The sequence below is a fragment of the Rhincodon typus genome, chromosome 8 (genome assembly GCF_021869965.1).
Source record: "Rhincodon typus isolate 14 chromosome 8, sRhiTyp1.1, whole genome shotgun sequence".
Taxonomy (NCBI): domain Eukaryota; kingdom Metazoa; phylum Chordata; class Chondrichthyes; order Orectolobiformes; family Rhincodontidae; genus Rhincodon; species Rhincodon typus.
This window is the reverse complement of record NC_063339.1, coordinates 29,329,772-29,344,064: the sequence shown is the minus strand read 5'-3', so window position 1 is coordinate 29,344,064 and position 14,293 is coordinate 29,329,772. Positions and strand designations below refer to the sequence as shown.

Sequence of the window (14,293 nt, the reverse complement as noted above, 5' to 3'; positions counted from 1 at the left end):
TTGCAAGTGCTAAAATCAACAGGAAAAACAATGGTTTTCTATGAACCTGGTCGTTCTTGAAGATGCCCTTTTACTTCATACCCAACGGAAACACTCACTATGTTTATTCTGAATTATTTACAAACTTGACCAGGAGCTTTTCGTAAGGGTCACAAGCATCTTTTGAGAGAGAAACAATAAGTCCCTACAAGTATATGCAAATTTTAAAAAATAAATAATTACTCAAATACATTTACTTTCTTTTGTTTATAAAGTTATATACAAGGTAGAATCATTTCACCATATATCATTAATGTAAAACAGAAGTTTGGGTTTTATCACTAATTTTTGTTTTTACATTAGATGCCTTGGCTAGAATAGAAAAATAAAACTGAGGTACTTGAAATTGCAAGCGATAAAGAACGAAAAAAGTGACAACTGAAAAGAAAACAACAACATTTTGGTCTCTTGATCAGAGCTGAAAAGCTACAGAGATGTCTTCTGGAAGACAAACTGGAGGGCAGCAGAAAGAAGGAAGGGTCAACCTGGGTGTGGCTGAATTATGGATAGAGTGATTACAGATGAGCTACAGTGGATGTGCAAGGATGGAGCAGGGCAGATGAGCACGATATATCATGTCAGCAAATCTCCTAGTGGGTATAGCTACAAGCAGAAGCAGAACTTTGCAAGCTCAAAAGATGACAATTACCTGATGCTGAGCTAAATTGGCCAGGAGGCCTGTCCAAGATTGCACACAGGAATTGAAAAGGTATTTAAAAATTGCTGTACTGAAGCTGTTTAGCAGCTGGAAGTTTTCATTACAAATCTTACAAGACATTTTCAACTATGTTAAATATATTGATTGCCATAAGCAAAAACTATTGACAAGTTAAAATCAGTTATAATTGTATTAGTTCAAGTCTAGGATTGGCCAAATTATGAGGTAATTAACCGTGACATGTAGGAGCAGAACAGGACATTCAGCTCATTGATAACTTTTTTTTTCTCTGAAGAAGGGTCCTGACCTGAAATATCAACCTTCCTGCTCCTCTGATGCTGCCTGGCCTGCTGTGCTCCTCCAGCTCCACAACTTGTTATCTCTGACTCCAGCATCGGCAGTTCTTACTATCTCTGATTCAGCTCATTGAGTCTGTTCTACCACTCAACTAGATCATGGCTGATCTAATAAGTCAGAATTCCACTTTCCTGCCTAACTCTATTAAAAAGTCTGATAACATCAGTCTCGAATATTCTTCATGACCCCACCTCAAAGCCCTCTATGGTAAAGAATTCCACAAATTCACAAGCCTCAGAAAAACTTCACATCTGTCTCAAAAGGGCGATCCTTTACTCTGAAAATATGTCCTTTCTCCACAAGGAGAAAACAAGCTTTCTACATCTACTCTGTCATGCCCCCAAAGAATCTTGTATGTTTCAGTAAGGTCACCTCTCATTCTTCTAAACTCCAATGAGTACAAACTTGCAGTGCTTGATCAGCACAGTAAGGGAACAGGTTACAGCACCAAGCAGTCATTTCAAAGTAGAACCTACATCCACTTATTTCTGCCATGATGAGATGACGACAAACCAGAGCGCATCTGCACACTACTTACATCCAACCTCTGACAATAGTGTTCGCAGATGCCAACCACAGCATATCCATGATTCAGGAGGACTTAAGGATTTCAATCATACCCTCCCAAAATCATCACTTTTCAAGCATTGCAAAATTTCAGACTAATAAATTGAGTCCACTTGAACTACTTTGAGAGATCAAAAACACTTTATTAATGTCGAGATATTATTAATGCAACATAAAATCAAAACTACATAATTCAACTCTCATATTAGCAGCAGCTCCTTTACTGCTAATTGAATTTTATGTTCCAAATCTTACCTGTTCTGCAGGAGCAGTATTTGAAAACCTAGTTTGACCAGAACCCCTGGTAACTGAGCTTGCGTGCTCCCACGGTAATTTGTTCTTCCCTCGACCAGCACTTAATACTCTTCTGAATGAGGTATATTCTTCGGTATTAGGGCTTGATGATCCATAGCACAAAGGATGAGCTTCATTATCACCATGATAACTGTGTGCACTCTGGGTTCTTCCACTAGCTAGTAGCCACTCAGTATCTGCTCCTAATGGCATCTGCATCCCTCTACCATGAGCAGAAGAAGGCATAGGTATTGCATATTCCACGAGTCCTTGTGGAGTTAATTTTGGCAAGGTCCTTCTTGCTAGTCTGGCTTGCACAGCAGCCATCACACCATCTCCATCTTCCTGTAACTCCACTGTATCCACTGCCTTAACCAAAAATGCTTTGTTAGAACCAAGGGATGAAGCTAACATGGCAAAAGCCTCTAAAGCTGCATGGCGGATCTTTCTCTTAGAGTCAGTCAATGCTGGTGCAACAATATGACAAAGACTGGGCAAATTAAAGTCTTCACTTGGATAAGTCAAAAGCGAAGCAATTATAATATTTAATATTTCTTCCCTTACTCTAGAGTTTTTGTGCTTTATGTTATCAAGCAGCATATCGAGCACTTTTTGAGGACCAACTTGCTTCATCAAACCCATAAAGACTTTCATATACTCCTGTTTCGTGACAACCTTATTGTCACCTAGTACTTTTATTGTTGCAGATGTAATAGGTTTGAGATAATTTACCACACTATGATTTAGTTTAACTATCAGCAAGTTGATGATTTCCAATGTACCATGAACAACTTTAAAATTTGAATCATCAAGCAAAGTGCATAAAAAGCCAATAAAACCTAAAACGGATGTAGTAGGCACAGTCATAAAATTAAAATAATCGACAACATTCTTCAGTTCTTCAACAGCATGCGCTCTACTTTTGTAATCTTCTCGGTCTAGAAGTCGGACATATAATTCCTGGGGAATTATTCGAAATTCCAGGTTATGATCCTTGGAAATTGGCCCAGAAAATTGGGAGACATCTTCAACACTGCCGATGGACCTGCTAAGAAATCCCGAATTTGTCTTAAAGGTTCTATTTTGTTCCACCCGAGGAACGTTACCCCCATTTAGCTTAGCTTGTGGCTCAAACTTTATTTCCATTAGTTTGTTATACTCTCTTCTAAGAGACAGTGGCAAACGTTTCAAGTACGAGTTAAATTCTTCTTCTCCGATGTGGTGTTTTATATACCCCATGGTTGCGAATGCCGAGAACGCATCATCCATGCTGTCGCCATTTAGCTTTTTAGCTAAACAAAGGGTCACGTCGAATAGACTGTCATTGTTCAATTCCTTAGTGAGCAAAATGGGTAAAATTATAGTCGTTGCCTTCCTAACAACAGGATCGTGATTTTCCAGCCCATGTTCTATCAAAGCCCAAAAAACTTCCTTCGAGATGACAGAGCATTTTAAATAGACATGCAAAGTTTGCACGAGTTCTTTGCGCACAGTTGGGTTGTCGTCCCGCAGACTGCATATAAGTTTGGGCAACACGGTGGTCCTACAGTAATCCAGATCTGAATCGGATCCTTGGATAATTTCAGATATGAGCTGAATACACGAGACTTTGACTTCCCTTCTGCCGTCCAGGAGCACTTCGTTCAAAATTGAGAATAGAGCTTCCTTGTTGCCAAACATTAACTTCCCTGCATTTTGTCTGACGTTGGCACGGAGGGCCCTAAGTGCTTCGCTGCGCTTGAGCGAAGACTGGCTGCGGAGCTGCTGGAGAATCACATCTTCTTCCATGTTGGACGGCGTCGCGGCTGCTGGGCTGCCGTTCCCCCTGACTGACATCACGGCATCCCGAGTGTCGCTGCTCCTGCAGGAGAAGAAGCCGCCGCCGCCCGTCTCGTAGACTTCAGGCTGGTCACCAGTCGAGAAGCGACGCTGTTCGTGCTTAGCAAACGCCGGCCGCACCAACTTGGCAACCGAACCTGCCATCAAAGCTGCCGGGAAGCGGCGGCCGGCCGAGCGCCTTGAGCGACTGTAAACGCCGCCGTCTCCAGGGCTTCATCCCTTCCTCTCTGACGTCATTCAATCGCCTACATGACATTTACCCTTTTATTTACAATAATCACAGCGTTCACCTCTGGCCGCCGGTACTGGCAGCACCGCACCACCTCACTGTGCTTCCCTCATAACAAACCGTCCCACCCCGCAAACGCGCACGCACACACACAAATGCAGCGAGGCGTAATACCGCCTGACCGCTCGCGCTGTGTCTGTCTTCTCACAGTCCAGGGTTTGAAAAAAACTCCCAACAAAATGGCCGTATCTAGGCAAGCCAAGTCACGTGAGCAAAACTAACTCCCTTCGCGACCGAACGCTTCCATGGTGAGGACAGATCAAACCTCCAACCCGGATGTTAATTACGCTTCCTCGCTCGACGGCTCAGCTGCCTTGAAGCACGGTGGGAATTGTAGTTTAAAATAATGCCGTTGATAACTGGATGCGGCGGCGGGGTAAACTACAAATCCCAAAGTTAGTTGGTGTTCGATGTTTGGCAATAATTATAAAGAAATAGATCATAAACATGGACAACAGTGAGGATGTTGTAATTTTAAATATTTAAGATTTTTTTATTGTTTTCCAATCAGATATTGTTTGGATGCTGATTCTAAGATATTGTAATCATAACCGGAAGTTACGCACTCCCCCACCTGTTTTGTATTTGTGTTTGATAGGTTTTGGGAAATTTCTCAGCTCATCTTCTGCTTCGTTGATTATTATCGTAATTATATCAGGTAAGTTTGTCTATATATTATTTTATATTATGCATATATTGATTTAGTTTAAAATTAAGTACAGTTACTACTGTGTTAGAGCTATTCCTGTAACAGGCCCAAACCCTTAATCTTATGGATAACTCAAGTGACAGGTTTGACTATTGATAGTTAAAACATTTGATTGTGAAATTAGGTGTGTATACGTGAGTTGCCTCTTGTTTATTGTTTGAGTTTATATTTAGAAGTACGAATGAAGCCACGGCGCAAAGCGAATTATACATATTAAAAAGTACGAACTTTTTGTTTACCTTTTTTTAAGGATATTTATCTTTCAAAATAATTTTCAAATATTATCCATATTTCATTTGATAAAGCATAAAAGTCTTATCTAACGCACATATATACATTAATTGGATTGATTTAATTTGGATTCATAGCCTAAAGCCCAATGTATCGACAATCTAGTTTGCAGCTGCTGTTAAACAGGATCTGGAGCGTTCATTCAAACTTTTCACACTAGATTTTCAAATGAGCAACCATTGTGAAAAGACAGCCATAAAAAAGCTTCAAGTAACAGAATCTGCTTTGCATTATGTTGTAATCAGAAGTCAATAATCTTTAGGAAGGCAAACAGCTTTGGAGGAAACGGACGATCATCAATGACAACTCCATTGTATTTACCTGAATGATTCAAATGCTCATCTTGAATGTTAAATACTGCAGCTCACTTTCATTACAATGGTAAGTTTGTTGTATGACAAAAACAAAGTACTGTAACACAAAGAGCTTTTCATATTTAAAAATAAAATCACATGCATTTTACTTTTAAGGATTCTAATGGTAGATGTCAAAATGTGGATTGTACCACAGTGGCTGTAATAGGTTCATGCTTTCCAAACCTCTATACCACGCAAAACAATAACTGAAAGTTTGTCATTTTTCTTTACAGTTCCTGGTTTTATTTGTAAAGGATTATTCTTATTTAAAAACTAACGCCAGTACAAAGAATGCAGGTTGAAGTCCATATGCATGACGTTCATTTTTTTTTTACCATTTTGAACCTGCATAGGAAAGTATTTTGAGTTCTACAACACAAAGTTGAGCTGTAGATTGCAGTGGGAGCCATTTTATGATGACATTCAAGAGGGTGCTTGTGTTTTTTTTTATTCATTCACAGGATGAGAGTGTTGCTGACTCGGCCAGCATTTATTGCCTACTCCTAATTGTGCAGCAGGTAACTAGGAGTCAATCAAGTTGGTGTGGGTGTGGAGTGACATGTAGGCCAGAGCATGTAAGGATGGCAGTTTCCTTCTCTAAAGGACATCAGTGATCCAGATGTTTTTTTCCTGACAATTGGCAATGGATTCATGATCATTATTAGAACCTTAATCAAATTCAAATTCTACCATCTGCTGTGGCAGTATTTGAACTCTGGTCCCCAGAACATTACCTCGGTCTCTGGATTACCTAAGTCTTTGCTTTCATGTTTGCCTTTAAAATGTACACAAAAGCAAGGAAGCTGGGTGTGTATATTGTCTGTGGAACTGTTTCTGACAATTCAGGAAGTTGTGCCTCATGCTTCCTTTGTGGAAATCCATTAGCCAACGCTTATGTTTTTGTGCTGTAATAGATGAAGAACAATACCAAATTTTGAGAACAGTTGTCAAGTCGCCCAAGTTTGACACCTTTGGTTACTCACTACTGTTGTGATATCAAGTATCTGTATTGAAGTGAAATATGATTTTGGAAAGGTTATTTATTGGAAAAGAAATTTAAGTGTGCAAGGAAATGGAATTAATTTGCAGTTCACACAAGAAAAAAGTGAACATTGCCTCTGAGTAGGCTCAATTCAGGAAAGAAAAGAAGAATTATCTGCCTTTTCTTGATGCTTATATACCTGTCTTTGCTTTTACGTGGCTAGATTTAATACGGTGCATTTTGGATTTATGTTTGGGAAAGTTGAGCTTGATGGGGATCTGCTGTTCATTATTTTACTATTGATCTGTTGCATTGCAGTAGATTAAGTGTAGCTAATTCTTTGACAAAGAAACTGACCAATTATTTAATGAATGTTACTTTAATGAAAAAGAAATTCAGTCATTCCATATGTGCAATTTTATTCCTGTCTCATTATTTTATGCTTATTACAGTGAGAGATGTTAAGCATTGAATATTGCAAGAGCTTTCTTTTGAACTGTATTGTTAGTATTTCTTATTTCCAACTCAATGATTGCACAATCAGACTGCTGGAATTCTGTCAGAGTTAATCATTCACGTTTAACAAAAAAAATTTTGACATTCACAGCAACTCATGCTTTACTCAATTCTACATAAGTGTATACATGTCAAATGTAGATGACACCTGCAGCATCCAGAGAAACACTTCAATCTCCCATACTAACTGTTCTTATGTCCTTTGAATGAGATCACATTCTAGTTTTACTGTACAAGCGACAATAGACACTAGATTGAAACCTACAATGGTAGAAACTTGTAATGGAATCCTTGATTCCATTTACCTTTGTTGGTTTCACACTCCAGGAGTGAACGTAACCCATTGGCCTTGCAGCTGCATCAAGCCTGAAGAAGTTCAGCACCGCCTGGAACAAAGCACTATGTTTGCTCAGTATCCTCAGTCACAAACGTAAATCTCTACCACCAGTGTAGCTTGGCTGTAGTGTATACTATCTACAGATGCACTGCAGCAAGTCAAAAGCTTCTTCATCAATATCTTTCAATCCAGAACTTTCATATGCTAGAAGAACATGCAGCTAATTTATAGGAACACTTTTTGAAGTGTTTCCACACCTCCCAAGTTTTCTTCTGAGAACAGGCTGTCCAAATTTTGCTGTTTCTTAATTGTCACTGGATCTTCCTACCTAATAGCCTCACCTTATCCAATGGACTGCAGTAATTTAAGAAAGCACTCCACTTCCTGTCTCCCTGGGGAAACATTGAGATAAGTAAGAAATGCTGCAATATCCATATTCCAAAAAAAAACTTAAGAAATGATTTATCTGAGCCTTTCTCTAAAATATATGTATTTTAAATTTCATGAAGTTCATGAACATATCCCCTCCCATTGTGTGTCAATGTCTGAGATTTAAAGTTGAATATTTCTCATTGCTTGGGAAAGATTTTCAGAGATTTGTGGTGTATTTGCTTGAGATTAAAGAGTTTACAAAGCTCTGTTTTAGTCCTTTTTTTTTCAGGTTGCTTTCTTTTTTATTTTCTGATCAACTTGTTCAGAGATGTTATAACACGCCTATGGAGCAGGTGGGACTTGAACTCGGGGCACACCACTATGTTGCAAGAACTCCCTGCGGGTTAAATTTTATAGCTTCATCATTTTGGATACAATTAATATAAAGTAGAAGGAAGTATTTGAAGTTGAACGTATTACTTGAGTTAATCTTCCACGTGTTGCTTGGTTTCCTTTAAAGTGATTTTAAGTCGCGGTCGATCTATAATTAGCTTTTTTTTGGAATTTAAAGTAAGGGAAAACAAGTTGAACAGACTAGTGCTAGAGATTTATTGGAAGCCATTCATTGGACAATTAGCCAATTATTTCATGAATCCCACCAGCTAAAATTCTCAAAATGATGCAAGCATTGCTTGTACCTATTGTCATTAATTCATGGGATATGGCTACCACAGGTGAGGCCAGAATTTAATGCTAATCAATAATTCCCTTGGGTAAAATGGTGGTAAGTTGCTGTCTTGAACTGCTACAGTATGTGTAGCAAAAGTGCTATTAGGTAGTTTCGGGGATTTACTCAGAGTGAAGATAGGATGATTCATTTCTAAGTCAGGATGGTGTGTGACATGAAAGTGAACTTCTTTCATGGGATGTGGACATCGCTGGTAGGGTGGGCATTTATTGCTCATCCAAATTACTCTTGAACTTAGTGGCATGCAAGGCCGTTTCAGAGGACATTTAACCACATTGCTGTTGACCTGGAGTCAGAAATAGGCCAGACCAGATAAGGTTGGCAGATTTCCTGAGGGTTATTTGCAACATTCGATGATGGTAACAGTAATCATGAAACTGAGATGAGCTTTCAATTCCAAATTAATAACTGAATCCAAATTCCACCAGCTGATGTGTAATTTGAATCTTGTTCCCACATAATTGGCTTAGGCCTCTGAATTACTACTCGTCCAGTGACATTGCTACTATCACCATCACCTCTAACGCTGCCTTTGACCTTCTAGATGGTAGATTTTATTATTTTAGAAGTTGCCATTGAAGAAAGCTTGCTGAGATTTTGCAGTGCATATGAGCCTGCTATGTCATTCAGTAAAAGCATGGTTGATCTAATTACTCCATATTCCTGCCTACACTGATAACCTTTCACCCCTTTGTTTATCAAGAATCTATCTGCCATTACCTTAAAAATATTCAAAAACTCCTCTTCAACTGTCTTTTGATGAAGTGAGTTATAAACACACTCAATTCTGTTATGAGAATAAATTTCTCTGTAGCCATTTAAGACAGAGATACAGTCTTAATGACCCTTAATTCTACTTCTCTATATTTTTAAATTAACTTGTTCGGTTGTATTATGACATTGTTTGATGCAGGTGGGACTTGAACCTGGTCCTTCTGGCTCAAATGTAGGAACACTACCACTGCACCACAAGAGCCCTCTCAGTTCTACTTCTCCCACAATGGGAAACATTTAGGATCTTGCATGTGTCGATCAAGTCTCATCTTACTCTTCTAAACTCCAGAAGGTACAAGATTATATTGTCCAAACATTCATCCTAAGTCAACCTATCTAATCCAGCTATTAGTTCAGTAAATCTTCTCTAAACTGCTTCCAATACATTTATATCCTTTCTTCACTAAAAAGACCTGTACAAAGTACTCCATATGTGGTCTGCCCAGTGGTCTGCAGAACTGAAGCATAACCTCCCTACTTTTGTATACAGTTCACCTCACAAAAAGAAATGGCATTCTATAAACTTTCTTCATTGTTTGTGTGCTAAACTTTGGTACTTCACGCACCATGTCACCCAGCTGCAACCACAAGTGCACAGTCGTGAAAAGTATTCAAGGTGATAGACAAAGTGCCATCAAGTGGACTTCTTTCACATTTTAATAGTTACTGAATTGTATAATGTTGCTAGTGATTAATGAATCATTGAGGATGCTGTGTCAAATGTCCATCTTCAACTAGGATAAAGATCAGATATGAAAATATTATTCCTGTATTTGTACTTTCCGTGCTGTCATTCGAATGCACTTTTTGTAAAATATTCTAAATTTTTTTGTGACTTGTCCATTGGTAAGGAACTGTTTATCATATGGTAAGCCCTTAGTAACTGCATCTGGAATTAATATTTCATGGTTTTAAATTATGATTGTTACTCACAGCAAGACATTTAGTAACTACTGTTGTATCTTGGATTATAATTGGTTCAGAAGTTTATTTTCTTTTCTTTTGAGAAATGTTGTAGACTTTTTAAAGCATTTTTTTATTTAAAGAAAAAAATTGAAATTTATTTTCTTGAGTTTGTTTATGGTAAACTTTTTTTTTCAGTTACAATGGATATTTTGTACTGACAATTTATCTTTTATTCTCTTTCTTCAGATGGACCCGTCTCCTCAATCCTACATGCTTGCTAATCTGACTCATCCACATTCTGAGCAGTTACTGCAAGGATTGAATCTTCTTCGGCAGCATCGTGAACTCTGTGACATCATCCTCAGGGTTGGTGATGTCAAGATCCATGCCCATAAGGTGGTGCTGGCAAGCATCAGTCCATACTTCAAAGCCATGTTTACTGGGAATCTTTCAGAAAATGAAAATTCTGAGGTTGAGTTCCAGTGTATTGATGAAACTGCTTTGCAGGCCATTGTAGAATATGCATATACAGGAACCATATTCATTTCACAAGATACAGTGGAATCTTTACTACCAGCTGCAAATTTACTTCAAATTAAGCTAGTATTGAAGGAATGTTGTACATTCCTTGAAAGCCAGCTTGATCCTGGTAATTGCATTGGCATTTCCCGATTTGCTGAAACTTATGGTTGCCATGACTTGTACCTTGCTGCCAACAAGTACATTTGTCAGAATTTTGAAGAGGTATGTCAGACAGAGGAGTTCTTTGAACTGAATCACACTGAACTAGATGAAATAATTTCAAATGACTGTCTGAATGTTGTGACTGAAGAGTCTGTTTTTTATGCTTTGGAGGCGTGGATTAAATATGATGTACAAGAAAGACAAAAATATCTGGCACAGCTATTGCACTGTGTGCGATTGCCATTGCTAAGTGTGAAGTTTTTAACAAGATTATATGAAGCAAACCAGTTAATTCGTGATGAGCATACCTGCAAGCACCTTCTAAATGAAGCACTTAAGTATCATTTTATGCCAGAGCACAGATTTTCTCATCATACTGAGTTATCAACACGGCCACGTTGTGCTCCCAAAGTACTGTGTGCTGTTGGTGGAAAAACTGGACTGTTTGCTACATTAGACAGGTAAGATGCTCAAGTAAGGTAGAAATGAACACTGCCTGTCTTATATTTCTACTGCATGTAGAAAACATTCCTCATTTTATTTGTATATATTGTTTTGATGGATGTGCATTTATAATTTCATTTATAATTGAGTATTCAATGTAATAAAAACATTCCACTTTATGTAGTGTTTCCATCTACTAAGTCATTGGTTGAATGCAGTAGATTTTATTTTATTATTACACAATTGTATGCTTGGACGTGGACTGCAGAGGTTAAATAAGGCAGCTCACCGCAACCTTCTCAAGAGCAACTAGGGATGAGCAATAAATGGTGACCAGCCAGTGACATCCATGTCCCATGAGTGATCTTTTTTTTAAAAAAAGCTGCTGTATAAGAATGGTTACATGATGTAAGCAGTAAAATGCATTTGCCATTCCTTCCTTCATTGTTTTTAAATGATTTGACTCTAATGTATTATTTTGTGCTATATTTGGAAGCTCCCTGTATCTACTATAGACTTATTTCAATTTTCCTGTGTTAAGCACAAGTATGACGTGTCTATGATATAAAAAGATGACCAGACAGCCCAGTTCATTATATTGGCCTGGAAAGGTTGATCATTTCATTTACTATTTTTCAAAAATACTAAGAAATACAAATGTTTAGAGTGGAGTTGAGAATCCCTGATTGTTACACATTTTTATATTAAATTAGGACAGTTTAAAAAGTCCTAAATTCAGGGCTCCAAGATTAATAAATGGCAGTCAGACTAACTGAGTAGCTTTTTCAAACATGATTGGCAAAACACTTTCCTCTGTACTGTGAAGTGCTCCTATGCTTCATGAAGTATAGTCTTTGAAGATTCTCATTGTTATTTTGCTTCAGAATGATGTTTGACTCTGACTCTGTGGCGTTTTTACAGTGTTTGATAGTATTGATGCAAACGGAAAGCTGTCTTGCATTGATGCTGCACTTGCACCCATTACTACAATTAGGATACTTAAATTTTCTGGTCAGCTGAATGTCTATAAGGTGCTTCTATTTAAATGTATCTGGTCACTGAAACAGAATTGTTCTTCTTTTTGAATAAAACTACTTTTGTTTTCTATTTGGAAAGACAAAATGTTATGAATGGAAGGTATAATCATGGAAGTGAATTACTTTTTCATAAGGCTGAGAAATAGCTCAAGGTTCATAAACAACTAATATAGTATCTGACATGTAAACAAAATGTGCTGTTGCCAGCAGCAAGTATTGAAATTAACACTGGGGCAGTCATTTTTATCAAATCTTGCATAAACATAGAGCTGTAATTTATGTTGGTAAATGCGTAAATCTGATAGCTAGAATGTTGTAATCTACCATCTACTGACTCACTTGTTTTAAATGCAATTGTTCAGTACCTATTCTGCCAAGTAGACATTACACTTGTTAGAATTTCTTAAGTACTTGATTTATTAGATCAATAAAGACAGGTTTCTTTTATTAAGCAATCTTTTTTAGCAAATCCATCTTTAGTCCGATTGTATCTTTTGCAAGGGGACACATCAAAAGGTTCAAAGTGTACTGAATGTAACTTTAAAAATCTTCAACTGCTGTTAATTTAACTTATTTTAGGACTATTTTCAAAATCTAGTAATGTCTTCTGCAAAAAGATTGCTTGTTTAACCATAACTTTAAAACGATTCTGGAAAAGCAACATCCTATTAGACTAGGCTTAATTATTTATTGGAAATTTCAAGTCCCGATCTTCAACAGCTTGTATATTTAACAGCAGTGCTACAAAACACATCACTAAAAGTACATCGCTAAAATACATTAGGAGATTTCAGGACTGATGTTCAAAAGCTTGATCAAAGCAGTAGGTTTTAACGGGTGCTCTAAAGGCTTTATTCTTGAAGGAAAATATAGGACCAGGAAGAACAGCCATTGCAAATAATCCCACTACACAACTGGACAACAATGGAGAGACATTTATAGGAGAATGTTGTGGGTCAGCAGTGCTATCACCTGCAGACAGATGGAGAAGGACAGTGAGAGGTTTACCTTTGTCACAGTTACATAAGGTTTTAGTTGTGACTGTTGATGCAGTCTTCCAACTTTTCAATTTCTTTGGCCTTCTTTTGATCCGTTTAAAGCAAAATACTGCAGATGCTGGAGATCTGAAATGAGAACCAAGTGCTGTAGAAATAAAAGAAGTATACGTACTGTAGAAGTACATATAGTAGTATCTGTGGAGTAGTAAACAGTTAACATTGAGTCCAAATCTGAGCAAGGGTCATCAAACTTGAAGCATTAACTCTGTTTCTCTCTCCACAGATGCTATCATAGCTGCTAAGTTGCTCCAGCACTGTCTGCTTTATTGTTTTGGTCCATGCTGTATTCTGGGCCGAAGCATTGAGATGCAGTTGAGGTAAAGGATAGATGGTTACAGTGAAGGAGCTGCTGCACCCACTATTAATATGGTGCTCAGCACCTTGGAAGGGCATCCGTTTATCCTGAGACCTCTTTGCAAAAGCTTGTGGCAGGAGTCTCTGACTACTTCACTGTTATGGATTTCTAAGTTTATTTTATGTTTGAGCTATTCTGTATAGGTTCACCATCATTCCTAAGTTGTCTAATTGCCTAACCACCACTGTCTCGGCTCATTAACTGCTGAACCATACATCCACGCAATTGTTATCTCTTCTAATTATCTGTTCCGACCAAAAGTAATCAGATTTGACACATCTCTCGGTCTTGCTGTCTCTCTCGCCTGCTCTCTGTCTCGCTCTGTCTTTCTCTCCCTCGTGATGCTGCCAGCCAGATGTACTGATTTTGCTCTAGCACTTTTGTGGTGAAAATACAAAAATACGGTATTTTGATTTTCCATGAATAGTCTCTTCGCCAATATTCCTTCCACCCTTGAGAAACTTAAGCTCATTTTAAATACTGGCTGCATTATAAAATTCCGCTCCTTGGATCATAACTCCAGCAAGCTCTGTTCATCTGATGTTCAGGCTCTACTCTTAGTAATGCCTCAAGTTTATAATTCTCATTCTCATCCTCGTTGTCCCATTTCTCCAAGGCCTTTCGTCTTCCTATCTTATATCATCACCACAATCCACACATGGAGCTCTGCTCCCTAACAAT

General features: G+C 38.0%; 3 protein-coding genes across 13 annotated transcripts in view; 1 reads left to right on the top strand and 2 right to left on the bottom strand.

The window, feature by feature from the left end:
- Positions 1–4,282, bottom strand: part of LOC109939133 (TOG array regulator of axonemal microtubules protein 1) — a 128,545-nt gene extending 124,263 nt beyond the window's left edge. For all 7 annotated transcript variants that reach the window (XR_007262574.1, XM_048599685.1, XM_048599683.1 and 4 more), the window contains exon 1: positions 1,877–4,282. Coding sequence is in view for 6 of the 7 variants with exons in the window: in XM_048599685.1 (XP_048455642.1) it covers positions 1,877–3,898 (2,022 nt within the window). In the remaining variant the exon portion in view is untranslated. The remainder of the gene's footprint in view (positions 1–1,876) is intronic.
- Positions 4,251–14,293, top strand: part of LOC109939134 (kelch-like protein 28) — a 192,455-nt gene continuing 182,412 nt past the window's right edge. For 2 of the 5 annotated variants that reach the window (XM_048599692.1, XM_048599691.1), the window contains exons 1-3: positions 4,620–4,701; positions 5,306–5,424; positions 10,281–11,179. In XM_048599692.1, the coding sequence (XP_048455649.1) occupies positions 5,422–5,424; positions 10,281–11,179 (902 nt within the window). In that variant the 5' untranslated portion in view covers positions 4,620–4,701; positions 5,306–5,421. Of the gene's footprint in view, positions 4,292–4,596; positions 4,702–4,856; positions 4,877–5,305; positions 5,425–10,280; positions 11,180–14,293 lie in introns of those variants that run through there. The other 3 variants (XM_048599690.1, XM_020537433.2, XM_020537434.2) reach the window with 3 other exon arrangements.
- The window catches only part of c8h14orf28 (chromosome 8 C14orf28 homolog), a 63,279-nt gene continuing 61,897 nt past the window's right edge, over positions 12,912–14,293 (bottom strand). Inside the window, exon 7 of the transcript XR_007262575.1 lies at positions 12,912–13,323. The gene's annotated coding sequence lies outside the window, so the exon portion shown is untranslated. The remainder of the gene's footprint in view (positions 13,324–14,293) is intronic.